Source organism: Indicator indicator, chromosome 17 (genome assembly GCF_027791375.1).
Source record: "Indicator indicator isolate 239-I01 chromosome 17, UM_Iind_1.1, whole genome shotgun sequence".
Taxonomy (NCBI): domain Eukaryota; kingdom Metazoa; phylum Chordata; class Aves; order Piciformes; family Indicatoridae; genus Indicator; species Indicator indicator.
The window spans coordinates 3577878-3605109 of NC_072026.1; the positions used below are offsets into that span (position 1 = coordinate 3577878).

Consider the following 27232-nt stretch of genomic DNA (forward strand, 5'->3'; position numbering starts at 1 on the left):
AGCCACTGATGGACTCTCTCCAGTAGTTCCTTATCTTTCCTAAAGTGGAGAGCCCAGAACTGGACCAAGTACTCCAGATGTGGCATCACTAGGTCAGAGTAGAGAGGGAGGAGAACCTCCCTTGACCTGCTGGTCACACTCTTCTCAATGTACACCAGGAGACCATTTGCCTTCTTGGCCATGAGTATACATCGCTTGCTCATGGTGAACTCATCCATCAGCACTCCCAGCTCCTTCTCTGTGGAGCTGTTTTCCAGCAAGTCAGTCCCTAACCTGTACTGGTGCAGGGGGCTATTCCTCCCTAGGTGCAGGATCCTGCTGTTGCCCTTGCTGAACTTCATGAAGTTCACCTTTGCCAAAAAGATTGTAGTGACTCCCAGGGTGGAGCAGTGAAAAGCAGTTCGCCTGTGTGCTGTAGCAGAGTGCTGTGGGCTGGGCAATGGCAAGGTTGCCTTTGTGCCATGTTAATTGCCACATTTATGTTAAGGTGCCCAGTGCCAGGTTTGTTGGTTTGGCTCCAGTGCTGAGAGAAGGCAGCTGTGCTGCTGCAGGACCTGAGCTGGCCTTCTGGCACATGGGGCTGGGAAACCTGCTCATAGAGAGCCAAGATGTCTGAGATCTTTGGTGCAAGCTCACCCTGTCTGCCATTAACATAAAATGTAGACTTCTATGGAGTTGTTTCAGGACAAAGAAAAAACTGCCAGGTTTTATTTCATTGTTCAGTGAAGCTTTAATAATTAAGTGGTAAAAATTGTACATGTAAATCAGTCTGGAACAAGAGGAGAAATCACACAGAAATAGGGTGAAAACCTTGTTTCAGCACAGGTGAAACTGTTGTATAAAACCCTTACAGTGAAAGGAGTACTCTGTGCTTGTACATAGATCGAGGGCCAAGGCCATGGAGCTGTTTTTGACTGCAAGTTCTCACCAGATGGACAGCACTTTGCCTGCACAGACTCCCATGGACATCTGCTGCTGTTTGGCTTTGGATGCAATAAATATTATGAAAAAGTGAGTTGAATGAATTTTAAACTCTTCTGTGTCTTGTCCTGAAGTCCAGAAGTATTTGTGTTACAGGTCATTCCCTCAGCCTGCCTCAGACTAAACACCAGTTGCTGTTTCATAGAGTCATAGAATGGCTCAGGTTGGAAGATACCCTAGAGATCATCTGGTCCAACCTCCCTACCATGGGCCGGGACACCTCTCAACTAGACTCAGCTGCCTAAGACCTTATCCAGCCTGGCCTTAAACACACCCAGGAGGAGCCATCCACAACCTCCCTGGGCAGCCTATTCCAGAGTCTCACCACCCTTGTACTGAAGAATTTTTTCCTAAGCTCCAGTCTAACCCTGCTCTCCCTCAGCTTCAAACCATTCCCCCTTGTCCTGTTGCCACACAGCCTGATGAAAAGTCCCTCTGCAGCCTTCCTATAGGATTCCTTCAGCTGTTGGAAGGCAGCTCTAAGGTCCCCCTGCAGTATTCTCCAAGCTGAATGACCCCAGCTCCCTCAGCCTATCCTCACAGCACACGTGCTCCAGCCCTTGGATCTTATTTGTGGCCCTCTGGACTCACTCCAACAGCTCTGTGTCATCCTTATGATGGGGACAGCAGACCTAGATGCAGTATTGGAGGTGGGGTCTCAGCAGAGTAGAGCAAAGGGGAAGAATCAAGAAGATTTAGGCAAGAGAATCTCTAGACAGAGGAAGAAAGCCATGAACTTTTATCTCTTCACCTCTGCTGGCATCTTTTACCATTCAATGTTTGCATCATATCTGTGGTAGGGATCTGTTCTCTGTCATAACATCTCTTCTGGTGATCCTAAGTGTGGGAGGCGTGGTTCATGGGGACAGGAGCCACTGCAGATGGCCATTGCTTTCCTCACCAAATTGCTTCTCTTGCAGATTCCAGATCAGATGTTCTTCCACACGGATTACCGACCGCTGATCCGCGATGCCAATAACTACGTGCTGGATGAGCAGACTCAACAGGCTCCACACCTTATGCCTCCTCCATTCCTGGTGGATGTTGATGGAAATCCTCATCCCACCAGATTCCAGCGGCTGGTACCAGGGAGGGAGAATTGCAAGGATGAACAGCTTATTCCTCAGCTCGGATATGTAGCTAATGGTATGCTGGCTAAAACTCATGCATAATAGGTGTCCTGCACCAGCTCAGTAGGATGGTACTACAAGAATTTGTTTCTTTCAGTTACCTTCTGAAACTTGGTGGTTTAAATTCAGTACAGAGGTAGAAGAGGAGAGGGGGTGGCTGTATGGCATAAAGGAAAGAGTATGGAGTGGAGGTGACTGGAGGGCAAGACGAGGAGACTGCAGTGTTGTAAAGTCTTTGGGCTTCCACCTGGTGTATGGCAAGATGTGATAAGATGCTTAAAGAACTTCCCTTAAACCTCAGTGTAGCTATGTGTGTGAGTAAGGAAGCAGGAAGGTAAGAAAGACACTTCAAAAAATAGCTTTAGCTTTTTTTTGGGCAATTTTTTTTGTTGTGGGGCTTGTTCAGCCTGGAGAAGTAAAGGCTCTGTGGAGACCTTGTTATGGCCTTTCAGTACTTAAGGGAGCCTGTGAGAAAGATGGGGACAGATTTTAGCAGGGCTTGTTGTGACAGGACAAAGGGTGATGGTTTGAAGTTAGAAGAGGGAGATTTAGACTAAATACAAGGAAGAAGTTACTACACTGAGGGTGCTAATAGGCCCAGGTTGCCTCGAGAGGTGGTAGATGCTCCATCCCTGGCAACATTCTGCTTAAGGTTGGATGAGGTTCTGAGCAACCTGATTAGTTGAAGATGTCCCTGCTGACTGCAGGACCTTTCAAGGTCCTTCCAACATAAAGCATTCTGATTCTATGACACAAACTTTTGCAAACTGCTGATCTCAAGGAGAGGTCTTCCATTATTACCTACAGAAGCATGATTCTCTTTTTTCCTGCTGTTTTCAAGGGTTTGTATTTATATTCTGCTTGCGATGCAGAATTTTAGGCTTTTGTTTTAATTTCTGTTTTAAACTTTGCTTCCATTTATCACGGGAGCAGAAGGCTCATTAGTGTTCAGGTGTTTTCCAGAGCAGACAAATAATTGTGCACAATTTGAAGTATTTAGTAAGCCAGAATCTTTTGGTAAACAGTTGTGCCTCTATTCTTGTCAAGGTGATGGTGAAGTAGTCGAACAAGTCATCGGGCAGCAAACTAATGACCAGGATGAGAGTATCCTTGATGGAATGATTCGAGAGCTACAGAGGGAGCAAGATCTGAGACTAATTAATGAGGGAGAAACTCTTCCAAACCCTCCTCTCAATAGATCCCACTCTGTTAATGGAGGTAAGTGTCCCTTTAGGTGAAAATGTTTACCTAAAGCACAGTGAGGTACTAATCAGAATGTTAGCTAAGTTCTGAGGATGTTTTCTCTGGTCCTTATGCACTTTAACCTCTGTGGAGCAATTGGACATTCATCAGAGGCTAGCAGAGGAATCAAAGAGTTAAAGGTGCAACTGAGAGCTCACAATAACTGGGCTGTATCTGATTACATCCAACCATTAGACTGTAATTATTGCTCTTATAAACCTTTCCTAAGAAACAAAGTTCACTGTGTTGTCTTGATGGCAGTCACTGCAGAGGTGATCCATTATAAGTGCTCATGTCAAGACAGCAGAATAGACTTGGAGAATGTCAGTGGAATAGAGCATTGTGACAGCAACAGGAAGCCATTAGGCTGCCACAATGTAATATGCTAGGGCTGAGCATTGTTGTTTGGAAAATAAATGTCTGCTCTGCCTTAGTGTTTCCTTACAAAGCCTGAGATTATTTTCTTGGTAAATGTTCTGCTACTGTGATTTCATTTTTCATCCACAAAGTGATTAAAAGTTGAAAACCAACTCAATCAGATGTGAACCAGCTGACTGAGGCAGCTGATGTAAGGGAGCAGATGCTGCTGACTGGTGCTGCAAGTCATCCCCAGCTCCTGAAAGATTTACATCTGCTAATCAATTAGTTCTAGGTTAAATGACTGATTGCATGTGTTTGAATTAGATTAGAATGGTAAAGCTCATTGGGATTGCTAGATTTGAAGTTGCTTGTCTTGGAATTCAAGAAGGATTAGGAAAAATATTAGTGAAAAATGCTGAAAATACATTTCTGCTTTGATCTAAAATGGTATTGGCAAGAAGGTGGCCTAGAAGTCAGCTTCAGCTCACAAGAAGTCTTTTCTGCTTCTTGTGTGGTGAAATCCTGGTTGTCCATTCATTTGCATAACCTTGTCTTTGTGTGCAAGGGAATTGCCAGACATGAATGATACAGAAGTTAGTTACCTTACGGTACTGGCACTTGGCTGCATCAACTGCCCATTTGTGTGGGTTAATCAGAGGATGTAGAAAATACCTCATATTTAAAGAGCCATTTTTTTTAACTGTAGGTTTACACAACTGTGAATGCAAAGTCTTCATGCAGTGAACCTTATTTAAGCATGTGGGAACTCTGTTGATGCATTCCCAAAGGATGAGATAAATAAAGGCAGTGCTGGCAGTGATTCTGATTCTGTCATATAATCATTAAGGTTTGAAAAGACCTCCTAAGATCATTGAGTCCAACCATTAAGTGCCAAGTCAGTCTTTTCTGTCTCATTTTGTGTCCCAGAGTGTGTTTTCTCCTGACTATGTGGCACCACGTTGTTGTGCTACATGATGGAAAACCCAGAGCAGGAGCAGTGCCATTGGCACAATAGATAAGTATTAAAAGCACAGAGGAAATGGAGGTAGAGAAACCTTAAGCCTTGCAGCAGATTATTGTTTTAGATGTCGACCTCATCTCTTTTTGTACCATAGAATTTAAGATTCATGATTTCAGAGCCTTTAAACAGTTGACAAGACTTTGATTTGAAAGTTGCAGAAGCCCAGTGTGATGAGGGTTGGAAGGGACCTCCAGAGATCATCTAGTCCAACCCCCCTGCTAAGGCAGGGTCACCCACAGCAGGCTGCCCAGGATTGCAATGTTCAGTCAGCTTTGGAATATCTTCAGAGAAGGAGACTCCGCAACCTCCTGGGTTCCAGTTTGTGCCTGTTGCCACTCATCCTGACACTGGGCACCATTTAAAAGAGTCTGGCCACATCCCTTGTCCCACACATTGATAAGCATTGATCAAATCCCCTCTCAGGCTATTCTTCTCCAGGCTAAACAGCCCCAGGACTCTCAGCTTTTCCTCCTTACAGAGATCTCCAGGCCCCTCAACATCTTTATGGCCTCCGTTTCGAATCTCTCCAGTAATTCCTTGTCTCTCTTGTACTGGGGAGCCCAGAACTGGTCACAATACTCCAGATGTGCCTTTGAAACTTTTCTCATAGGTTATGTTCTTTGCTTGCCTTGTATTTCTAAGATGCACTAAAGCTCAGTGATGCTACTGTAGCTTATACATCTCCCGCAGACCAAAAATGTTAAAGGTGCCAAGCGCGGAATTCGTTTGTTTATTGCCAAAAAAGAATTTCCATGCACTCCTTAAGCTTTAAATTCTGCATTTTATTGATGGTTTATAGAAGTGAAGAGAAAAAAAAAATAATAATCTTTTTGTTCCTTAGCTCTTCGAAGTCCAGGTTTGGATGTCTCATCCCCACCAAACGTTGGTCTCCGGAGAAGCGGCCAGATCGAAGGGGTGCGGCAGATGCACCACAACGCTCCCCGAAGTCAGATGGCAACCGAGAGAGATCTTATGGCATGGAGCAGGAGAGTCGTGGTGAACGAGCTTCCTCCAGGCATCAGCAAGTAAGATGCTAAGCTAATGATCTTCCATGCCTCTCTGCTGAGTTGTTAAAAAGGCTGTGTTTTTTTTTTCACAGATGGCTCAGCTATTTTTTGTGTGTCTGCAGTTCCTACTGGGGTTAGAGCGGCAGCCTTTGCTGGGTAGCTGAGAACAGTAATTCCTTCTTTTCACAACTGAACCTCTTCTCAGTAGTTCAAATACCACATTTTCCTGAAACTTAATTAAAGAGACCTCATAAAGCCAATTTTAATACCTTTCAGTTTACTTAAAAATAATTATGCATGCCTAGCTAACAAATTTACTTCCTTAACTTGTGACTAGGAGTGAAGTTTGTGTGGATGCTTCTAGGAGGACTTGAGCACCATTTTCTTATAACAAGGGAACCAAAAGCATTTGATGAATGTGTCTGCTAATGAGGCTGCCAAGTTCTTTCATGATTTATTGAATAAAATGGACATTTCCTGTATATAATTAGGGTGCAGGAAGAATGTCGAGCTGCCAAAGGTGAAATTGAAATCAGTTTATACACTGTCGAAAAGAAGAGGAAGCCCTCCCACACCTTGCAACGGGTGAGTTAAGTCACTCACAGAGAGAACCTGCCTATGAAGCAGTTCTGAGCACGAGGTGAAAAAACAGACAAGCAAAGCCCCCAAACACCATTTTATTAAATGATTGAAAAGATCAATAGTTCTGTTTCTCTGTCTCTCTGTTCTCCTGTAACTGATTTGTCTCTCTTTGTAGTCTAATATGCAGATAGCAATGGTAGATCCCTTTCCCCAAGGCATCCCAAGATGCTGGGAAAGGAAAAGTGGAGCCACAGTGGGTGTTCAGTTTGACTTGTGGAAACTAGAAGTAGTAGAGGTGACACTAGCTTTTGTCTTATCCAGAAACTCCCTAACTTCCTTTCTCAGACTGTTACTTGAAAAAGTAGAATTGATGCAGAACCAACCCCCACACCTGTGGGGTGTGAACCTGTGTGCACCTGTGTGCACTGAAACCAACCATGAGTGGGTGGAAGACACCTTTTCCTTTGGAATTCCAGATTCCCTGGGATACAACACTCAATGAGGCAACTGGTGACTGTGTAGCTCATGATTAAATCTCTAACCTTGTCCTTTCTGTCCCTCCTGTGCTAAAAGAATGACTACCAGCCAGGGAGTGGAAGGTCATTGAGGAGGAACCAGCGCAAACGGCAGCACGCCTACCAGACGCGCTCCACCATCGAGCACAGCCAGCAAGGAGCGAGTCAAACCACACGAGCACGGGAGGAATCAGACAGCTCCTCAGAGGTCTGATACAGCAAACTACCATTTCAATAGCTTGCCTGTTCACAGACAGTGTGGTGTGACAACAGAAGTGCTGAGAGCACCGTTTGCCCTTAAGGCTCCAAGGTAGTCCATGTAGGAACACTCAGATGATTGAGTGTCTCGGATGCGTGGTGTTTACTGTAGTGTGTTGATCTTGGAGAGCGAAGGATCATGTACCTCAATGCCAGTACAGTGTTCAAAAGTAGCTAAAAACAGGTTGGGTATTTCTGGAAGTGTGAAACATTCTGAAGTAAATTTAGCTGGGTTGTGTTGAACCATTTGCTATTTTGGGATTTCCTCCTGCATGTGTATTCTAGGTCATACTCAGCACTTTGATTTCATCTGTGATCTGTAGGCTGCCGTTGGAGGAGATTGAGTATTGGTATTAATCACTGATGTTGGCAAGGGAAGAGCTTAAAATATACCAGGTTAAACAGAACCTGGTGTGTTTTAAAGTAGAGTAAAAAGACACTGAACCTTGCCACTTGTAAATGCACTGAATGTACAGAATAGCTAAAAAGCTGCCCACTTGACACTGAAGTTTATTAATCAAAGAAATAAGACTTCTTTATAGTTCTAATACCATTAAAAATCACTTATCTTTCTATATTAATTAAGATACAGACTTACTTAAAGCTAACCCAGCCCTGAAATACAAAGCTCTCCTCAGGTGTGACAAGTCATACAACTTGATTCCAAACAAAAATGGTACTTTTAAAACATGGCCCAAAAGTGAAACCTGTCTGTTTTTTCCCCCCTAATCCAGGAGGATGAGACTGTTGGCACAAGTGATGCATCTCTGGATGATCCCATGGCAGCATGGCAAAGTGAAAGCAGTTCCAGGTATCACAGAATCCCAGCATGGTAGGGGTTGGAAGGGACCTCCAGAGATCATCTAGTCCAACCCCACTGCTAAAGCAGGGTCACCCACAGCAGGTTGCCCAGGATTGCAATGTCCAGACAGCTTTGGAATATGTCCAGAGAAAGAGACTCCACAACCTCTCTGGGCAGCCTGCTCCAGGGCTCCAGCACCCTCACAGTGACAAAGTTTTCCCTTCTGTTCCCAGGGCACCTCCTCTACTCCAGTTTGTACCTACTGCCCCTTGTCCTGTCATTGGACATCCCTGAGCAGAGCCTGGTTCCTTCCTCCCAACACCACCCTGCACATCTTTATCACCATGAATGAGGTCACCTCTCAGGCTCCTCTGCTCCGAGCTAGAGAGCCTGAGCTCCCTCAGCCTGCCCTCAGCAGGGAGATGTTCCACTCTCTTAATCATTTTTGTGGCTCTGCGCTGGACTCTTTCAAGCACTTCCCTGAGGTCTTTCTGGAACTGATGGGCCCAGAACTGGCCACAATATTCTGGATGCAGCCTCCCCAGGGTGGAGTAGAGGGGGAGGAGAGCCTCTCTTGACCTATTAACCACACCCCTTCTAATACAGACCAGGATGCCCTTAGCCTTCTTGGCCACAAGGGCACATTGCTGGCTCATGGTCATCCTGTTGTCCACCAGGATTCCCAGGTCCTTTTCCCCAGTTCTCCAATGGGCCAGTCCCCAACAGACCTATACTGGTCCATGGGATTGTTTTTTCCCAGATGCAAGACTCTGCTCTTGTCCTTGCTGTATTTTATTCAATTTCTTCTTGTCTGGCTCTCCAGCCTGTCCAAGCCTGGCTGAATGGCAGCACAGCCTGAGGGGTGTCAGACACTCCTCCTAGTTTGGTGTCATCAGCAAACTTGCTGGCAGTGCCCTCTGTGCCCTCTGCCAGTTTGTTGATGAATAGATTAGCTCAATACCAATACTTTTCTGTGTGTTATTTGCATATTAAACAACTCAGAGCTGTATTTTTAGAAGAGTGCTCCAATTTTCTCTGGATTTTGTGCATTTGTGCAGTCAGTTCTTAAAAAGTCTATGGATCAGTGAGGTAATTAGTATGAAAATAGGTATCAGCCTAGTTCCACCATGAGTTTGCAACTGATAAAACAATCTCCTCAAATACACAAATTAAGGTATTTTAACCTCATATGACAATGGAATTTTCTGCTAATCCTGACATCTGATCCACATAAGCAGAAGAAAGAGCAGGTTGATTATTTGGATCTTTTACTCCAGTGTGTGAAAACTGAGGTGCTCTTCTTTCTTACAACTTTTTATTATCTCCAGTGATTCATCAAGTGAATATTCAGACTGGACAGCAGATGCTGGAATCAATCTGCAGCCTCCAAAGAGACAAACCAGGCAGGCAGCTCGCAAAATCTGTAGTAGTTCTGAAGATGAAAATATGAAGGGAACCAAAGGACTGGAGCCAAAACGAAGGAAACTTAAACAACCTAGAAAAAAGGTCAGCAGCTTTCATTTTTGTGGTGCCTTTTTTACTGTACTTCTTCACTGTCTTTTTATTTCTGTGAATGTATATTTTTTGCTGAGCAGTTGTTTTCAAAGCAAAATGTTTCACAAACAAGTATACATGAAAAAGCACCCAGGGAGAGCACAGGAATTGTGGTTCCAGAGCCACAGATTGCATTGGGTTGGAAGGGACCCCCAAAGGTCATGTGTCCAACCCCCCTGCAGTCAGCAGGGACACCTCTAACTAGATCAGGCTGCCCAAGGCCATATCGGGTCAGATCTAGGGACAGGGCCTCAACCACCTTCCTGGGCAGCCTGTTCCAGTATTTCACCACTCTCATTGTAAAAAACTTCCTCCTGATGTCCAACCTGCTCCAGTTTCATCCTGTCACCACAAGTCCTTCTAAATAGTCCCTCCCCAGCCTTTCTGTAGGTCCCCTTCAGATACTGGGCAGCTGCTATTAGGTCTCTTCAGATCCTTCTCTCCTCCAGGCTGAACAACCCCAATTCTTCCAGCCTGTCTTCATAGGAGAGGTTATCCAGTCCCCTGATCATCTTTGTGGCCCTCCTCTGGACCTGCTCCAGCAGCTCCATGTCTCTCTTGTGAGCTCACCTCTCAACTAGACTCAGCTGCTCAAGGCCTCCAACCTGCCCTTGAATACCCCCAGGGAGGAGGCATCCACAGCCTCCCTGGGCAGCCTATTTCAGAGTCTCACCATTCTTATACTGAAGAGTTTCTTCCTAAGCTCCAGTCTAACCCTGCTCTCCCTCAGCTTCAAACCATTCCCCCTTGTCCTTTTGCTAGGAAGTGCTATGTGCGTTTTTCATGTGTTCTGCCATGATAATTCCAGCCTGCATTCTAGCTTTGATGTCATCTCTTTCAGAAGCCAAGTGGGCTGCTTTCAATGGAAGGGGAGCCCAGTGAAGAGTGGCTTGCTCCACAGTGGATCTTGGATACCATTCCTCGCCGCTCGCCTTTCGTCCCACAGATGGGGGATGAGGTAAAGAGTGCAGCAATCCTGACATTCACACCTAGGCTGATGAACTTATTTTGGTCAGGGCTCTTGTGTCTAGCAATTATTTTATGTGCCTCATGCTCAAGATAGGCTCAGTTTTGATGCCTTTCTGTATTTTCAGGCAATCAGTTATTTGCAGGTAGCCATCCTGTGTCTCTGTTTGTACATAGGAGGAGCAGGAAGGCTTGAATTGTGCATCTTCAGACAAACCTGCATGCTCCTCAATGATCCCGAGTTTGAAAGCATGCAGCAGGTGTCACTTTGGGAGCTGATATAAATATTTTTAAGCAGAAGAATGCTTTATGATGAAATAAAGCAGTGTGCAGTATGCTCTAAAGCAGTATGCTCTGAAAAGGATGAGGCCTGTGTTCAGTGTTCATGGAAATTTTGGAGCAAACTGGAAAAGAGCTGTCAGTAAAATATTTCCCCCCCCCCCCCATGTTTATCATTTGCTTTGAAGATCATCTACTTCAGGCAAGGCCATGAAGCTTATGTACGGGCAGTGAGGAAGGCAAAAATATACAGTATTAACATGCAGAAACAACCATGGAACAAAATGGAACTCAGGGTAAGTCAGACACTTCAAAGGGCTGAAACGTCTCTCTGTTGTTAAATTGAGATTAAAAACTAAGCTGAAAAATGTGGAGAAAGCAGGACTTGAAAATGTCAGTGTGAAAACTGAAATTGTAAACGTTAAAATCAGTGTGTCCATCAACACAATCTTCACAACTGTTCAGCTCCTCAAGCAGAAGGATGCTAAAGAATGTGAAAGGTTATCTAGTGAGGCATTATTGCCTGGTGGTTAGGAAAAAGGTGGGGAACATTCCATTAAAAAAGTCAAGTGAGAGCAGTTAAGCACTGGAAGTGCTGCTCAGAGAGACCACGGACTCCTCAGCCTTGAAGACTTCTCAAAGCTCAATAAGCCAAGCTCTGACTTGATTCAACTTTGATGTTAGCCCTGCCATAAGCAGGACTTTGGACCTGATGACTCCTCAGGCATCACTTTCAACTCAAACTGTTTTATGACTGCAATTTCTCTTAACACTACTTCATTTGGACTCTGCCACTCATCAGTTTGAGGAAAAGCAAATAGCATTTCACTGAGGTTAGAGATCTTACCACCAGCTGATGATTGCCAGGACATGAACATAAAGCTTATTGTTGAATTTCCTCTTTAAGAGGCAGAAATTCCTTTCATTCCTGCTGTGTGTTGCTACACAGGGTGAGAGGCCCTGGCTTTGGACAGATAGAACCTTTGGTGCCATCAGTGGGGTTCACTCCAGAGTGGATATGTCCCTAGAACCTTATTATAAAAATGAAATCGTTTGTGGCCTTCCTGTTCATAAATCTTCCAAGAGAGTGAGCATAGTATACTTTTTTTTTCTTTTTTTAAGGTGACATTGGCTGATTTTTAATATTTAGAAAAGACAACATGGTTCAAATTGAGTGGGTAGTGAAGTGGAATTTTTTTATTATTATTGTTAATATGTTTGGTACTTGATAGTGGATGATTTTGTTGATAGCAAGAGAAAATAATACTGTTCCATGCTGATTGATAAATAGGAACAAGAATTTGTGAAGACTGTAGGAATTAAATATGAAGTTGGGCCTCCTACACTCTGCTGCTTGAAGCTTGCATTCCTAGATCCAATCACAGGCAAAATGACTGGAGAATCATTTTCCATAAAGTAAGTAGTTGAATCATAGAATCATGGAATGGCTCAGGTTGGAAGAGACCTCAGAGATCATCTATTCCAACCTCCTGCCATGGGCAGAGATTTCTCTCAACTACAGCTGGGTGCTCAAGGCCTCATCCAACCTGGCCTTAAACACTTACAGGGAGGGAGGCATCCACAACCTCCCTGGGCAACCTCTTCCAGAGTCTCAGCACCCTTGTACTGAAGAACTTCTTCCTAAGATCCACTCTAAACCTACTCTGCCTCAGCTTCAGACTATTCCCCTTTGTCCTGTCTCCAGACACCCTTATGAAAAGTCCCTCTGCAGCCTTCCTCTAGGATCCCTTCAGGTATTGGAAGGCAGCTCTAAGGTCCCTGTGGAGTCTTCTCTTGTCCAGGCTGAACAACCCCAGCTGCCTCAGCCTGTCCTCATAACAGATGTGCTCCAGCCCTTGTATCACCTTTGTGTCCCTCCTCTGGACCCTCTCCAATAGTTCAATGTTCTTCAATGTTCTTCTTATGCTGGGGACACTAGAACTGGATGCTGATGTCATTCTTCAAGAGATTTTTCTTTCCCTTTAGAAGCTCCCCCCACTCTTATTTTCTCTTGCAAGACCTGATAATTAGTTATTACTGACCTTGAAAACAAAATGCATGAAACTGTCTGTGTTGTACCTTTGGAGCCATGTTTCTAGGTGACAGAAGCAATGTTCTTTGTCTGTTTCATGAAGGTACCATGATATGCCAGATGTCATTGACTTCCTTGTGCTGCATCAGTTTTATAATGAAGCCAAAGAAAGGAACTGGCAAATAGGTGATTACTTTTTTTCCACTTCCATATGTTTTGCACTATTTCTGTAGCTGTTTAATAGGACACAGCCTCTCTGTTACATGATGTAAAGGATTGGATCACACATGATCTGATAGTGATTGTAGGTGTTCTGTTTGATGTTTGCTACAATTCCTGTTGCAAATGAAAAAAACAAAAATGAGAGAAATTGATGTGAGGCCTATGACAGCAGCAGAATCTACTGTTCTGTTGTGATTTGAGGCATGGGAGGGAGCTGTGACTAACTAGAGATGTCCAAGCTTTCCCTTTAGGGGAAAGGCTTGATTCCTGCAGTGCAAAATGCAAGAGCTGAAATGCTTTACCTCTGAAAGGTGAAGCTGGTTCTCCAAAAAGAAGTGTTTCACAATTATTTCTGTTGTTCTTTTCCTTATAGGGGATAGATTTCGCAGTATAATAGATGATGCTTGGTGGTTTGGAACTGTGGAGAGTCAGCAGCCTTTCCAGGCAGAATATCCTGATAGTTCCTTCCAGTGCTACTGTGTTCAGTAAGTATTGATGTGGCTGCAGTGTATCCCATGTGTTTACATGCTCTGGGTCTACTAGATGGTCACATGCAACTTAAATGTGGACCTCAACAACTTTTTTCCATTTGAATACATAATCAGATATTTTGTTTTTATTTATTAAAATGTGAACTTATAAATATTATCAGTGATCTGAATGAGGGGATCAAGGCACCCTCACTAAGTTTGCAGGTGACATGAGGTTGGGTGGAAGTGTTGATCTGCTTAAAGATAGGTAGGCTCTACAGAGGGATCTTCATAGGCTGGGTCCATTGGCCAAGGCTAGTGGGATGAGATTCAACAAGGCCAAGTGCTGCCCAGCAGAGAATGGTCTGGATGGTGTTGGTCAACAGCCAGTATGTGTCCAGGTGGCCAAGAAGGCCAACAGCATCCTGGCTTGGATCAGCAATAGTGTGGCCAGGTGCCCCTGTACTTGGCACTGGTGAGGCCACTGGGTTCAGTTTTGGGGCCCTCACTACAAGAAAAACTGGAGGTGCTGGAGCAGGTCCAGAGAAGGACAACAAAACTGGTGAAGGGTCTGGAAAAGAGGTCTGGTGAGGAGTGGCTAAGGGAACTGGGGTTGTTTAGCCTGGAGAAAAGGAAGCTGAGGGGAGACCTTCTTGCTCTCTACAACTCTCTGAAAGGAGGTTGGAGCCAGGTGGGTGTTGGTCTGTTCTCACTAGTAATGACTGCTGGGATGAGGTGAAATAGCCTCACGTTGCACCAAGGGAGGTTAGGTTGGATATTAGAAGAAACTTCTTCCCTGAAAAGGTTCTCAAACACTGGAACAGGCTTCCCAGGGAAATGATTGAATCCCCATCCCTTGAGATGTTTAAAAGGCACAGAGATGTGGTGCTGAGGGGCAAGGATTAGCCCCCAGACTTGGTAGAGTTAGAGAATGGTTGGACTCAGTGATCTTAAAGGTCTTTTCCAACCAAAGCAATTCTGTGATTCTCTAAAACAAGACTTTTGGTGTAAAGAGCAGTGCAATGAGTATATAGGAGACACAAGAGAAAAATGAGGAGTTAGGATGTAAGTGTCATGTCTTGTTTTTGACAGGCAGGACCTTTGTGTTTGAAGGCTGGTAGAGCAAAGGTGTATCATTATATTCAGCTCAAAATACATCTGAATGTGTTTTCTTTAACAGCTGGGACAACAATGAAAGAGAGAGGATGAGTCCGTGGGACATGGAACCAATTCCAGAAGGAAGTAAGTGTGTGTTGAAGCTGTGTCCACAGGCAAAGTAAGGAGTTTTTGCTAAAACTTACTGGGTTTGAATTCTTCATATTCAGCTGCTTACCCGGAGGAGGTTGGTGCTGGAGTTCCAGTGACTCCAGATGAGCTGACAGCTCTGCTCTACAAACCCCAGGAAGGAGAGTGGGGAGCCCACTCCAGAGATGAAGAATGTGAACGAGTCATCCGGGGCATCGAGCAGCTGCTTTCCCTTGGTATGTTTGCAGAGAAGAGGTGGAAGGGTGAGGAGCATGGGCCTGGTGGCACATAGGGCTGAAGAGTAGATGGGATGGAGTGGTGGGAGTTGATGTGGAGTGTTTGAAATGGGCTCAACTAAATCACTGAGATGAGCCTTTTAAATTCCACACAGTCTCTTTTTCAGTTATAATCCCTTTTGTTCTGGGGCTTGCCCTACTTCCTTTCCAGTTAATGGTGATTCTCAGTGGGTCATACCCTAATATGAGCAAGCACAACAGTGAATGAAACCCCTCCAAAAAACCCAACCCACAAATCCTCACCAAACATCCTCACCAACAGCTACCTTGGAACTCCTTTGTCTCTGTTTAATAGCACACTGGGATTTAAATTCTATCCTCTGTTCATATCCAGGACACCTCTGTGTTCTTAGTGGATGTTGCTTGTTGTACTATTCCTCTTGTAAGTGCAGATGCCGTGCTGCTTGTTAGCAGTACAGCTGGCTGTTGGTGTGCAAACCTCAGAGGTGATACTTAAATAAAAAGTGCTTCTTCAAGAGTAGTTAACAAATGGTACAAGAAGAAGAAGAATCCTTCCCTTTGGGTAATGACATCACCACCTGTAGATCTGCGTTGGTGCTGCTTGAATTGCTAGAGAGAAAACCCAGAAACCTTTCTAAGGGATGTGATTATCTTTTAACTTCCCCTCTGGTGTCTTCTGAAATACCTCAATTAATCTAATCTTTTGTTTTTCAGATATTTCTAATCCCTTTGCTGTTCCAGTGGACCTTAGTGCCTATCCCATGTATTGCACTGTTGTTGCTTATCCAACTGACCTCACCACAATCAGGAGGAGACTTGAAAACAGGTTTTATAGGTCAGTTAGACTTTTATTTGGTTGTGATCTGTATTTGCTGTAGCTCCATTGAGGACAGTATGTTCAGCTGAATACTGTGTAATTCCACTTTATTTCTTCCATGAGCCAAGAGCAGAAGGTCAGATGCTGTTTGGCCTTGGGCAAAATGAGTCTTTCCCTGAAGAATAATCTCTTTTGGCCATATAGTTTAGGTAAAAGCTGATATAGCTGAAGTGCCCTTTTTGTTTACCATGCAGAGCTTTACCCTCTGGATGTGTTGTAGGCAGAGCACGTTTGCTTCATCTGTACCTCTGCTGCCTTTGGACCAGATTCTTTCCTTGGTTTGTTTCCTCTTTTCATTCCAGTCATTGCTGATTTGAAGCACCTCTGCTACAAGGACAGGCTGAGGGAGCTGGGATTGTTTAGCCTGGAGAAGAAAAGGCTCCAGGGAGACCCAATAGCAGCCTTCCAGTAGCTCAAGGGAGCTATGAGAAGGCTGCAGTGGGACTGTTTGCAAAGGACTGCGCTGATAGGATGAAGGGCAATGGTTTGAAATGAGAGAAGAAGAGATTTAGATTGGATGTTAGGAACAAGTTCTGCACCAGGAGAGTGGTGGAACACTGGAACAGGTTGCCCAGGGAGGTAGTTGAGGCCCTGTCCCTGGAGATATTCAAGATCAGGCTCAACAAGGCTCTGAGCAACAGTGGAAGGTGTCCCTGCTGACTGCAGGAGGGTTGGGATAGATGAGCTTTGGAGTTCCCTTCCAACCCAAACCTTTCTATAGTCTTTCCACAAAAGTGATGCAGCCTGGCACGTTGGGGCAGTCAGCAGGACATAAGCAGGAACATCTTCCCGTGGTCTATAACAACCTCTCTCTTCTCAATCTGAATTGCCTAATTAGGTTTTGGTTTTCTACTGAGCTCAGAAGGAAATTCATGTAGCCCTTCCTTGCCTTTTTGTTTTCAGGAGGATCTCTGCCCTGATGTGGGAGGTTCGCTACATCGAGCATAATGCCAGGACCTTCAATGAGCCTGACAGCCCCATAGTCAAAGCGGCCAAAATCGTCACAGATGTCCTGCTGCGCTTCATCGGGTAGGCACAATGCTCCCTCGCGCCCCGCGCTGCTCCCTCACACACCTCACAACTTCAGGTTCTGAGATCTCGGATTATGGATTTTGGTTTTTGTTGTGGCCCTTGCAGGGATCAGAGCTGTACTGATATATTAGAAATCTATAACAAAGTGAAAGCAGAAGATCTCAGCAGTACTGATGAAGAAGAGGAGGTAAGAGCATCAAGTCTGCCTGTCAGAACTTCTCACCTTGAATTCAGCACTTGGAAGAAATCTGGGGGTAAAGATTGTTGGTTGAGTTTTTGTTTTCTGGACACTTGAGTTTTTTAATGGGCCTGTTTAGGCCATTTGTGTTGCTCACCTGGGGCAGTAAAGCTGGGAAGGGACTTTCTACAAGGGCTTGCAGTGACAGGATGAAAGGGAAGGGTCTGAAGCTGATTTCTGTTGTTCTTGAGCCACTTGTTGCCTTCAGCAGTTTCAAAGTGCTTGCTGTGGCTGGTGTTGATCCCTTTTACACTGCCGAGGGTGCAGGGAGCATGCTGTGTAACCATCCCCTTTGCCTTTAGGTGGCAGAAGTCGATGTGGATTCGGACGCTCCAGGAACTTCCTCTGGCAAAAGAAGAGTGAGTGAAACATTTCTGCTTGGTCTGGCATAGATCAGGAGCTGAAACACTCCTTTAAGTCTGTGATGATTGTGGAGTTTCCTTCTCCAGAGATGTTCAAAACTCACCTGGATGTGTTTCTCTGTGACCCTGCCCTAAGTAGCCCTGCTCTGCAGTGGAGTTGGACTTGATGATCCCTGGAGATCTCTTCCAACCCCTAGCATTCTAGGATACTATGGTTAAACTTTTTCCTAGCATGTAGGACTAAGAGTCTGAATGGATGAGAAGCTAGATATAATCTGGTAACCTGTGCTCTGCATCCCCAGCAGTGTGGGCAGCAGGTCAAGGGAGAGGATTCTGCCCCTCTGTTACACTCTGCTGAGAGCCCACCTGCAGTGCTGGGTCCAGCTCTGGAGTCTTTAGCTTAAGGACCTGTTGGCCAGAGGAGGCTACAAAAACGATCCAGAGGCTGGAACCCTTCTGCTCTGAGGACAGGCTGAGGTGGTTCAGCCTGGGGAGGACAAGGCTCCAGGGATGCCTTCTTGTGGTTTGTCAGTACTTAGAGGGACCTGTAAGAAAGCTGGGGACAAACCTTTTAACAGGTCCTGTTGTGACAGGACAAGGGGTGATGGGTTTGAACTAAAAGAGGAAAGTACAAACTCAATAGAAGGAACACGTATTTTCCACTGAGGCTGATGAGACACTGGTCCAAGTTGCCCAGAGAGGTAGTAGATGCCCCATTCCTGGGTGACCCATTCCAGGTCAGGTTGTTTGGGGCTCTGGGGAGCCTGCTCCAGTTGAAGATGTCCCTGCTGACTGCAGGGGGCTTTTGGTCCCTTCCAACCTAAAGCATTCTGTGTTTCTATGATTCTCTGAATTCAGTTACCACTGTGTGTAAGTGGCAGACTGATGAAGTTATTGTGCAGGAAAAATTAATTGCCAACTAATCTTTATTTGACTTGAAAGAGATCTGGAACAGAGTCAATTTTCAGTCAAATTTGGATGAAAGCTGATAAAAATAGCAAAGCTGGGTCTGAACTACTGCGCACCTTTCATGGCCTGTTCCTCAGTTTCCATCTTGATATGCCACCAGCTATACTTTATCCTTACTGTGATTGTAGAAATTTGCTTTAAATCCAAAGGCTGGGAAATTAGAGGTACTTGAAGAGGGAAAAGTGACTGTTGTGTGAAACTGTGAAATGCTGCTGCTTGCCTGCAGGTCAGACGCCGAGTAAAAAGGCAGCCCTTGAAAGCAAGTTCTGATGCTTGGAAAGAGCAATGCAAGCAGCTGTTAAACCTGATTTATGAAAGAGAGGACTCTGAGCCTTTTAGACAGCCAGTTGATCTCTTCTCCTATCCTGTAAGTACAACTTCCAGAGTCAATGTTTAAGAAGCCTATTTTTCACCTATTGACAAAACATCCACACCTGGTGTGCCTCCCTTTGTGAGCTGGAAAGCACCACCTTCTGGACACTGATGTTCTCAGACATTGCCTATCTCAAGTAGAAATAAACACTTGAGGGCCACAGTTGTGGATTGTCAAGGGTCAGGGCTGGGCTGGCCACTAGATGAGTGACAGACAATCTGTGTGAACCCCTCTCCCTTCCCAAAGGGCAGAGAAAGGGAATGAGAGAGACTGATGGGTTGGGAAACTAACCCAGCTTTGATGTCAGTGATAACAATAACATGAAACAGACACAAACCAATATCAAACCCAACCTCTGATGGCAATGATGGCACTGCCTCCACTGATGCTGTGCCAGGCACCAGGGAAGTCCTAGACTGGATTCAGCAGCAGATGGGAACCAAATTCAGGAACTGGATTCTGGAACTGCATTCAGAACCTCCTGGATCAGAATCTATGGCAGAACAGGCAGAGTCTTCCTCAGACACTGGCCACTGAAGGAGAGGTTTGACCCTGGTGATCCCTCAGCTTTATACTGACTATGACACACAGGGGATGGAATTCCTTGCTGGTCACTTTAGGGTCACCTGAACTGTCAGCTCTACCCTGCAGGTGCTACCTTTTGCTTACTGCACCCCAATGTGGGATACAAGATTTAGCAGTGACCTTGGTCTGCCAACCCTTGGTACTAAATCTAACTATCAGCAGCATCCCTGCTAGAAGCAGCCACTGCCTGTGAAAACATGCCAGGAGCTCCAGAAAGTGCCAGCACTGAGAAAGGACTGAGCTGGAAAGTGCAACCCCTGAACAGAACCAGCTCGAGGCAGGCTGTGGAGGCAGACTTTGGTGTTTTTCTTGCGGTAGGATTTGACAGCCTTCCTTGTTTGCCTGGGTATTCTTACAGGATTACAGAGACATTGTAGACACTCCTATGGACTTCAGCACTGTGAAAGAAACCTTGGAAGCAGGAAACTACACCAGTCCCTTGGAATTCTACAAAGATATTCGTTTAATATTCTGCAACTCTAAAGCTTACACTCCTAATAAAAAGTCTCGAGTGAGTAACACATTTTAATGCTTTCTTTTCAAAGCCTCTGGCCCTTGCATGACCACAGTGTCTGAAATAAGGTCTGTATCTGAAGAGCAAAGCACTACATCGTGAAAGGAAAAAGGGCAGTAATAAAAACAGTAGATGTCAATTCTGGGAACTATGGTGATCGACTTGCTTTGGTCTGCTAACACAGATCACTTTGGAGCTGCATTGTCACCTGAACTTTGTGAACTTCTGAGAAATGGTGTGGTTGCTGTTGAGTATTTGTAGCAGAAAACTGATTGCCTGTTGCTTTTCTTCTTTCAGTAGCCTCATTTCCAGGAATAAATTACCAGCTTGCTAGCTGCATATCTATAGATAAAGATCTTTTGTAAATCTCCTGCTAATGCAAGTGTTATGCAATATTTTTGTTACTGGAGGAGACAAGCATTATAACTAATTTTTCTTCTGGTTGGCTTAGTATCCTTAGAAAACCTTTCACAGAGTGTTGCCTTTGTTCTCAGGTGCTAAGATTGCTTTTTTCCTCAGTGCTGGAATATAAATCTACTTAGAAAAATAAATGTATTCCACTGGAGCCCCAGGCAGGATATGGCAAGTGGGAAAGGGGAGACCAAAATGTTAGAATGTAGATATTTTGATCTGAGCTGGGTAAAACAGCTGTTAAGTGTATGAGTGGCCATGTAAACATGGCTGTGGTTTCAGCCCCAGGACCAGAGGGGTGTCCCCCTGTACTCAGCACTGGTGAGACCACACCTTGAATGCTGGCTTCAGTTTTGAGCCTCTCACTACAAGGAGGACATTGAGGTGCTGGAGTGTGTCCAGAGAAGGACAATGAAGATGGTGAAGGGTCTCGAGCTCAGGTGTTCTGAGGAATGGCTGAGGGACCTGGGATTGTTCAGCCTAGAGAAAAGGAGACTCAGAGGAGACCTTGTGCTCTCTACAATTCTCTGAAAAGAGGTTGGAGCCAGGTGGGGGTTGATCTCTTCTTCCAAATAACAAGTGATAGGACAAGAGAAATTGGCCTCAAGCGGTGCCAGGGGAGGTTTAGATTGGATATTTGGAATAATTTCTTCCCCAAGATGGTTGTCAAGCCCTGGAGCAGACTGCTCAGGGCAGTGGTGAAGTCCCTATCCCTGGAAGGGGTTTAAAGGCTGTGTAGATGTAGTACTGAAGGGTTAGTGGTGGGCTTGGCAGTGCTGGGTTAATGGCTGGGCTCAATGACCTTAAAGGTCTTTTCCTATCTAAACCATTGCATGAGGGAAATCAGTAGAGGACTGCAAGAAAACCAGAAATCTTGGTGAGTTATTTATTGCTGCCACTCCCTGGGATCTTCCCTGTGCATTAATAACTGCACAGTTTGTGAGTCAGCTCCCAAATTACTTTAACAGAGTGGCCCATCAATATCCATTTTCTTAAATACTGTGAAGTGCCTCAGCGAGGTGATCTTTGCCAGAGGGCTGGGGCACACAGCTGGGCCTTCTGCCACAGCAGATTCATCTGCTGCCAAATGCCAACATCCTGAGGTGTTCCAGCCCATTTTGCCATCTTTGCTTACAGCATCCTGAATGGAGGCAAAAAAGGGCAGGGTTCTATGTACCAAAGCTGAAGAAAAAGATAGTACTGAAAAAAAGGGTCTGGGTTAAAATTAAGTTACTGTACCAGAGAGGTTTTATATCCAAACTGAAAGAAATGGGAAGAAGTCAGAGTATAAGATGATGATAGCAGCATCTTAGAATCACAGAATGGTTTGGGTTGGAAGGGACCTCCAAAGCTCATCCAGTCCAACCCCCCTGCAGTCAGCAGGGACATCCTCCACTACATCAGGTTGCTCAGAGCCTTCTCAAGCCTGACCTTGAATAGCTCCAGGGATGGGTCCTCAACTACCTCACCTCCCTGGGCAACCTGTTGCAGTATTCCACCACCCTCATGGTGCAGAACATCTTCCTAACATCCAATCTAAATCTCCTCTTCTTTCATTTCAAACCATTGCCCCTTGTCCTGTCACTGCAGGCCTTTGCAGGTCCTGGAAGGCTGCTGTTAGGTCTCCCTGGAGCCTTCTCTTGGTGGTGGTTATGTGATTTTCAGAGGGCTGGATGCAGTAGGAGGATGTGGGTATGAGGAAGAAGTTGAGAACTTCACTGTATTTGTGCTGAGTTTGAACTATTACTCATTGTAACTAAAACACATCCAAGGTGAGATCAGGAACAGAAGTAAAAGTCTGAAATAGGGAGACAGAGCTGTGAGTGAAGTTATGGGTGAGGCTACAGTGAGGCAAGGCCCAGAAAGAGGCCAGGAAACTGCTTTAAGGGGTTTGACATCTGGCATTTGACAGAGGAATGAGGATATTTTAGTTGGCTTCTGTGTGCAGCTTTGTGGGGCTGGTGTAGAGACTTGTCACCAAGGAATTAAAGCAAAAACAAAAGGTGAGTGGGGCAGCAAAGTTCAGTTGTTTTTCCCTCGGGACTTGAGGTTATCTTTCAGCGTGGTTCCATGCTCTGTGGAGACTAAAAAAGGAGGCTGTATTCCAGTAATCTCTATATCCATTCTCCTTTGACTCTGTCAATATTTTGTATTCTAAGTAATTCAATCCTTTTATGAGAACACTTCCTGTTGCAGGACCAGACCTGTACCATGGAAGGAAAGAATTTCCTAGTTGAATGTCACCATGAATTTTCTTTTTGTGCTACAAAATCCTGGGCATCTTGGGGATTTATTTAGCTTTTGGGTTTTTTTTGTGGTTTTTTTTTTTTTTACTTTGCTGATCTTCTGGTTATTCAGCTTCTAATCAGTATAACCATGCTCTCTCCCTGTAGATTTACAGCATGACACTTCGACTCTCTGCCTTATTTGAAAACCACATGAAAAATATTATCTCTGAGTACAAGTCAGCAATGCAGTGTCAGAAGAGGAAGAGGCCACGCTACCAAAAGCGACTGAGAAGCAGTAGCAGCTCGCCCTCAACTAGCAGAGCATCAAGGTAACAGAATGCTACTGAGAGCTGCTGGTGGTGCCCCTGCAGATGACAGTGGCAGAGAGCTCTTTCTGAATAAGCAGTCAGGGACAGCACTGCTCATTTCCTGATGCTGTTACTCTTCTGGGGGATGAAATCAGGAACTTGAATTCCGTTCTCAATTTGAAGTTTGTGCACAATTCTCGTAGTGAAAGACAACGTGATGAGAAGTTGTCCTTCTGGAGGAAATGGAAGACCAAGCTTCTTTTTGCCTTTGTATAGTAACTGTTGGGAAAATGTGTTGTGTAATGCTTTTCTGACTTCTGCATCTGGTATTATCTAAGTCGAGGGAGGGGATTTTCCTGATCTGCTCTGCTCTGCCGAGACCCCACCTGCAGTGCTGGGTCCAGCTCTGGAGTCCTCAAAGAGCAGCTCCAGAGGAGGCCACATCAATGATCCAAGGGCTGGGACCCCTCTGCTGTGAGGCCAGGCTGAAAGAATTGGAGTTGTTCAGCCTGGAGAAGAGAAGGCTCCACAGAGACCTTCTTGTGGCCTTGCAGTACTTAAAAGAGGCCTATAAGAAAAGATGGGGCCTGTTGTGACAGTTCACAGGGGAATGGGTTTAAACTAAAAGAGGGACATTTAGACTAGATAGAAGGAAGACATTTCTTCCACTGAGAGTGTTGAGACCCTGGCCCAGGTTGCCCAGAGAGGTGGTAAACCTGGTGGTAAACCATTCCAGGTCAGTTTGTTTGGGGCTCTGAGCAATCTGCTCCAGTTGAAGATGTCCCTGCTGACTGCAGGGGTTTGGACTAGAGGACCTCTAATGGTCCTTCCAACCTAAAAGATTCCATGATTCTCTGATTCTATTCTCAATGGAGTGTTTATTTTGAGAGGTGAGAGAAAATCTTGTTCCTGCAAGCTCCTATCCCTTTAGCAAACAGAAGGGTACTGTAACCACTTCCAGTGTGCAAGCAGTGGGAGAAAGAGATCGCTCGTGGTACGCCTTGGCTGCAAAAACCAAGGCACTTTGCAGGGGAAATTGGTTTTGAGTCTTTTGGTACTAACAGCTTTATCTTTCTGGGATGTTTTGTGTCTTCAGCCCAAAAGGGAAACAGAAGCAAATGAAGATTCAACCCAAGCCCAACCAGAATACCTCGCTGCCTTTGACTAGGACTAGTTCTTCAGTTTCATCTCATGGTGAGGAAAATGTTTCTAAGTGCATCCTTTTGCTTGCAGAAACTGGTATGGGCAGGTTGAATTTTATGTTCATGAGACACATGCAAAAACCACCTGCTGGTCATGGAAATCAATGTTGTCTGTAGGTTGGCTTATACTGACCTTACCCTTGGTGAGGGTCAGAGAATAGGAAACCTAGGTCTGCTCTTGGTAAGAATTTAACCTAGTGCCAGGAGCCTGGACTTCCTGGACATGGGCTGCTCTCACACAGCCATTGCAGAGGCATTGAGCTTACTTTGGATGACATCCTGGAGGAATCTGTATCGTCATGACTGCCGAGGCAGCTTGGGGAGATTAACCTCCTGCCTTGAGCTGACTCAGGTGATACAAAATCTCCTTGGAAAGCTTTGCATTGCAACCCGATAAATAACTAGAAGGTAAACATTTTTCTGTCACATTAGTGGTGTCCTGTCTAAAGTTTCAGATACAGCAGAAGAACCTCTAGGTTCAGCCGCTGCTGAAGAGCTGGAAGGTCAGCCATCTTCCTCAGGCTCAACTGGACAGAGCCGAAGTGGAAATACCATTGATCCAGGGAAAAGCAGGCCAATCAGGAGTAAATCTACACCAGTGAAACAAGGTGAGGAGGGATCACTGTCCTGGGCTTTGGGTGGCTGCTTTCACTAGGCATGGGAGATGCTGCTTCTGTCTGATGCTTGTGATATTGTCACCTGAGTCTAGAGTTATGCCATGTTCCCAAACCATGCTAAAGAATTGAATTTCCCTTTCTTCTTCCAGTTCTGTGGTCTCCTGTTTGAGGTGTGGTCTACACCCTTGAGGTCCTTTAAAACACCTCCAGACAGAACAGCTTGATTACCCTTAAGCTTCTTGAGAATTACACTTCCCTTAGGAGTTACAAAAAAAAGCGAAGCAAAACCAAACAAATCTTCAAGTGAGGTCCTTTAAAATTCCTCCAAACAAGAAAGTTTGATTACCCTTAAACTTCTTGAGAACTACACTTCCTTTAGGAGTTTCGAAAAAGCAAAGCAAACCAAACAAATCTTCCAAGTGGAAACCAAGGATTAAAGGAAGTTGTAAATATTTCAATCATAATCATGACTAATTGGTTGTGATTAGAGGGGAAATACTGTTGAAACTGTCTCTGGGACAGAGACAAACTGGTAACCAGACTTTTCGCTGAGGTAGGTGATGGGTGAGCCTTGGCTGAAAGCCTGAAGCCTTTCTCTGCTGTAGCAGTGTGGTACATTGCAGGTGAGCTATTCATATCCTGTGTTAAAGAAGATATTTAATCACTCTGAAAACATGCAGTTTGTTGGGTCCCAGGCCAGCAAGAGCATTTCTACGTTTAAGTTAAGGTGCTCAGCAATCCTAGTGAGCTCATGGGCTATCATCTTGAAATTGTGATTGTCACAAGTGTTCCCTGCGCTAAGCCTTCTGAGAACATACATCAGATAGGGAATAAACACTGTTCTTTTATTGTGTACAGGTTTGGAATGGATTTTAGAAGGGGTTTTTTTGCCTGTTGCACCCTGGGCAGGACTCATTTAGCTAAATGTTAGATGTTTGTGTCTAACCTAGCCACCCTGGATCTTCATTGAATGGAGTCAGCAGGGTTTGCAGTGCTTGCTTCCAGACAAGGTGATCTGTGTTTGCTTTGTCTGATAAATTTTCCCTTAGAGCACCTGTTTGACTCCACAGCATATATAGGTCATCTGTGGTGAGTAGCTCAGAGCTGGACCATTTCCAGAGCACAGCCCAAAGGCAGATGAGGCAAATCCCACTTGGTGTATCCTCTTTGGCTCGGGCATGATGCTGATAACTGATAGAGTTGTTTTGTGTTTGCTTAGATCACGCTCCCGATGGACCGCTCACAAACGGTGATGGCAGAGAGCCTCGGGCAGGAGTCAAGAGGAAGCTACTGAGTGCGTCAGAAGAGGATGAGCATCTGGAGGAGGTGGAGGAAGAGGAGAAGAAGAAGAGAGAATTAAAGGAAAAATCTGGTTTATCTTCATCAGAAAGTGGGGAGTCAGGATCCAGTTCCAGTTCTGAGAGCAGAAGTGGCTCCGATTCGGACTCGGAGTCGACGTCTCGGACGGATCAGGATTACATCGACGGCGACCACGACTACAGCAAGGTTGTGCAATCCAAAAAACCCAAACGGAAACTCAAAAGGAAAATCACCGCTGGGAAAAGGAACTGGCAGGGCAGAGGGACAGGGAGGAGAGGTAGATGGGGGCGGTGGGGCAGATGGAGTCGAGGGGGAAGAGGCGGTAGAGGCGGAAGAGGCTGCGGCAGGGGAAGAGGTGGTGGCAGGGGAGGAAGAAGAGGCCGAGGGGGCCGCGGAGCTTCCCGAGGAGCCACCAGAGCGAAACGTGCCCGGATTACAGATGATGAGTTCGAGAACCTCTTCGGGGGACAGTTTGGGGAGAATATGTTTGGGGGGAGGTTCAGCAGGCCACCCCGCATCAAGACGAGGAACGAGGGCAGGAGAACCGTCCTGTACAACGACGACTCCGACAATGACAACTTCGTGCACACCGAGGATCCTTTGAACCTTGGTACTTCCAGGTCAGGCAGGGTGAGGAAAATGACAGAAAAAGCCAGGGTCAGCCATCTCATGGGATGGAATTATTGACAAAACGAAAAAACAAAAAACTTTGGAACACTTTAAAAAAAAAAAAAAAAAAAAGAACTTCTAATGGCCTTTTACTGCAGGGATTTTACCAGAGGAAAAAAAAAAAATCTACCAAGCAAGTCGTGCGGGGACTCCACTCACCTTTCACAGTGGTGCTTTTCCATGATGTCAGTTTTTGCATTTGTTTGAAGCTTCAGCTTTGCCACACTTCATTGGTCAAAACAAGCCTTAGTCATTAGGCCTTAAATTACAGAAATTCTTCCCCACACACTACCAGTTCATCCCATTAAAAAGAGGCTTCCAGCTTCTCAATAATTCCAGTCACCGGTTCTGACTTCTCTCTCTCTCTCTCTCAATCTCTCTCTCTCTCTCAATCTCTCTCTCTCTCTCTCAATCTCTCTCTCTCTCTCAATCTCTCTCTCTCTCAATCTCTCTCTCTCTCTCTCAATCTCTCTCTCTCTCTCTCTCAATCTCTCTCTCTCTCTCTCAATCTCTCTCTCTCTCTCAATCTCTCTCTCTCTCTCAATCTCTCTCTCTCTCTCTCTCTCTCTCTCTCCCTCCCTCATTTGTTTTTGGTTTTGTATAA

General features: G+C 45.2%; 1 protein-coding gene across 1 annotated transcript in view; it reads left to right on the forward strand.

Annotated features, from left to right (window-relative positions):
• The window catches only part of BRWD3 (bromodomain and WD repeat domain containing 3), a 62354-nt gene extending 35708 nt beyond the window's left edge, over positions 1-26646 (forward strand). Inside the window, exons 16-40 of the mRNA XM_054388787.1 lie at positions 883-1011; positions 1902-2127; positions 3159-3329; positions 5576-5759; positions 6233-6326; positions 6897-7046; positions 7831-7907; positions 9227-9404; positions 10294-10410; positions 10886-10993; positions 11989-12113; positions 12833-12915; positions 13325-13436; positions 14602-14663; positions 14747-14902; positions 15638-15758; positions 16704-16829; positions 16938-17019; positions 17373-17429; positions 18628-18768; positions 19718-19870; positions 22678-22841; positions 23917-24014; positions 24472-24630; positions 25859-26646. Of these exons, the coding sequence (XP_054244762.1) occupies positions 883-1011; positions 1902-2127; positions 3159-3329; positions 5576-5759; positions 6233-6326; positions 6897-7046; positions 7831-7907; positions 9227-9404; positions 10294-10410; positions 10886-10993; positions 11989-12113; positions 12833-12915; positions 13325-13436; positions 14602-14663; positions 14747-14902; positions 15638-15758; positions 16704-16829; positions 16938-17019; positions 17373-17429; positions 18628-18768; positions 19718-19870; positions 22678-22841; positions 23917-24014; positions 24472-24630; positions 25859-26646 (3861 nt within the window). The remainder of the gene's footprint in view (positions 1-882; positions 1012-1901; positions 2128-3158; positions 3330-5575; positions 5760-6232; positions 6327-6896; positions 7047-7830; positions 7908-9226; positions 9405-10293; positions 10411-10885; positions 10994-11988; positions 12114-12832; positions 12916-13324; positions 13437-14601; positions 14664-14746; positions 14903-15637; positions 15759-16703; positions 16830-16937; positions 17020-17372; positions 17430-18627; positions 18769-19717; positions 19871-22677; positions 22842-23916; positions 24015-24471; positions 24631-25858) is intronic.
• Positions 26647-27232: the final 586 nt, after the last annotated feature.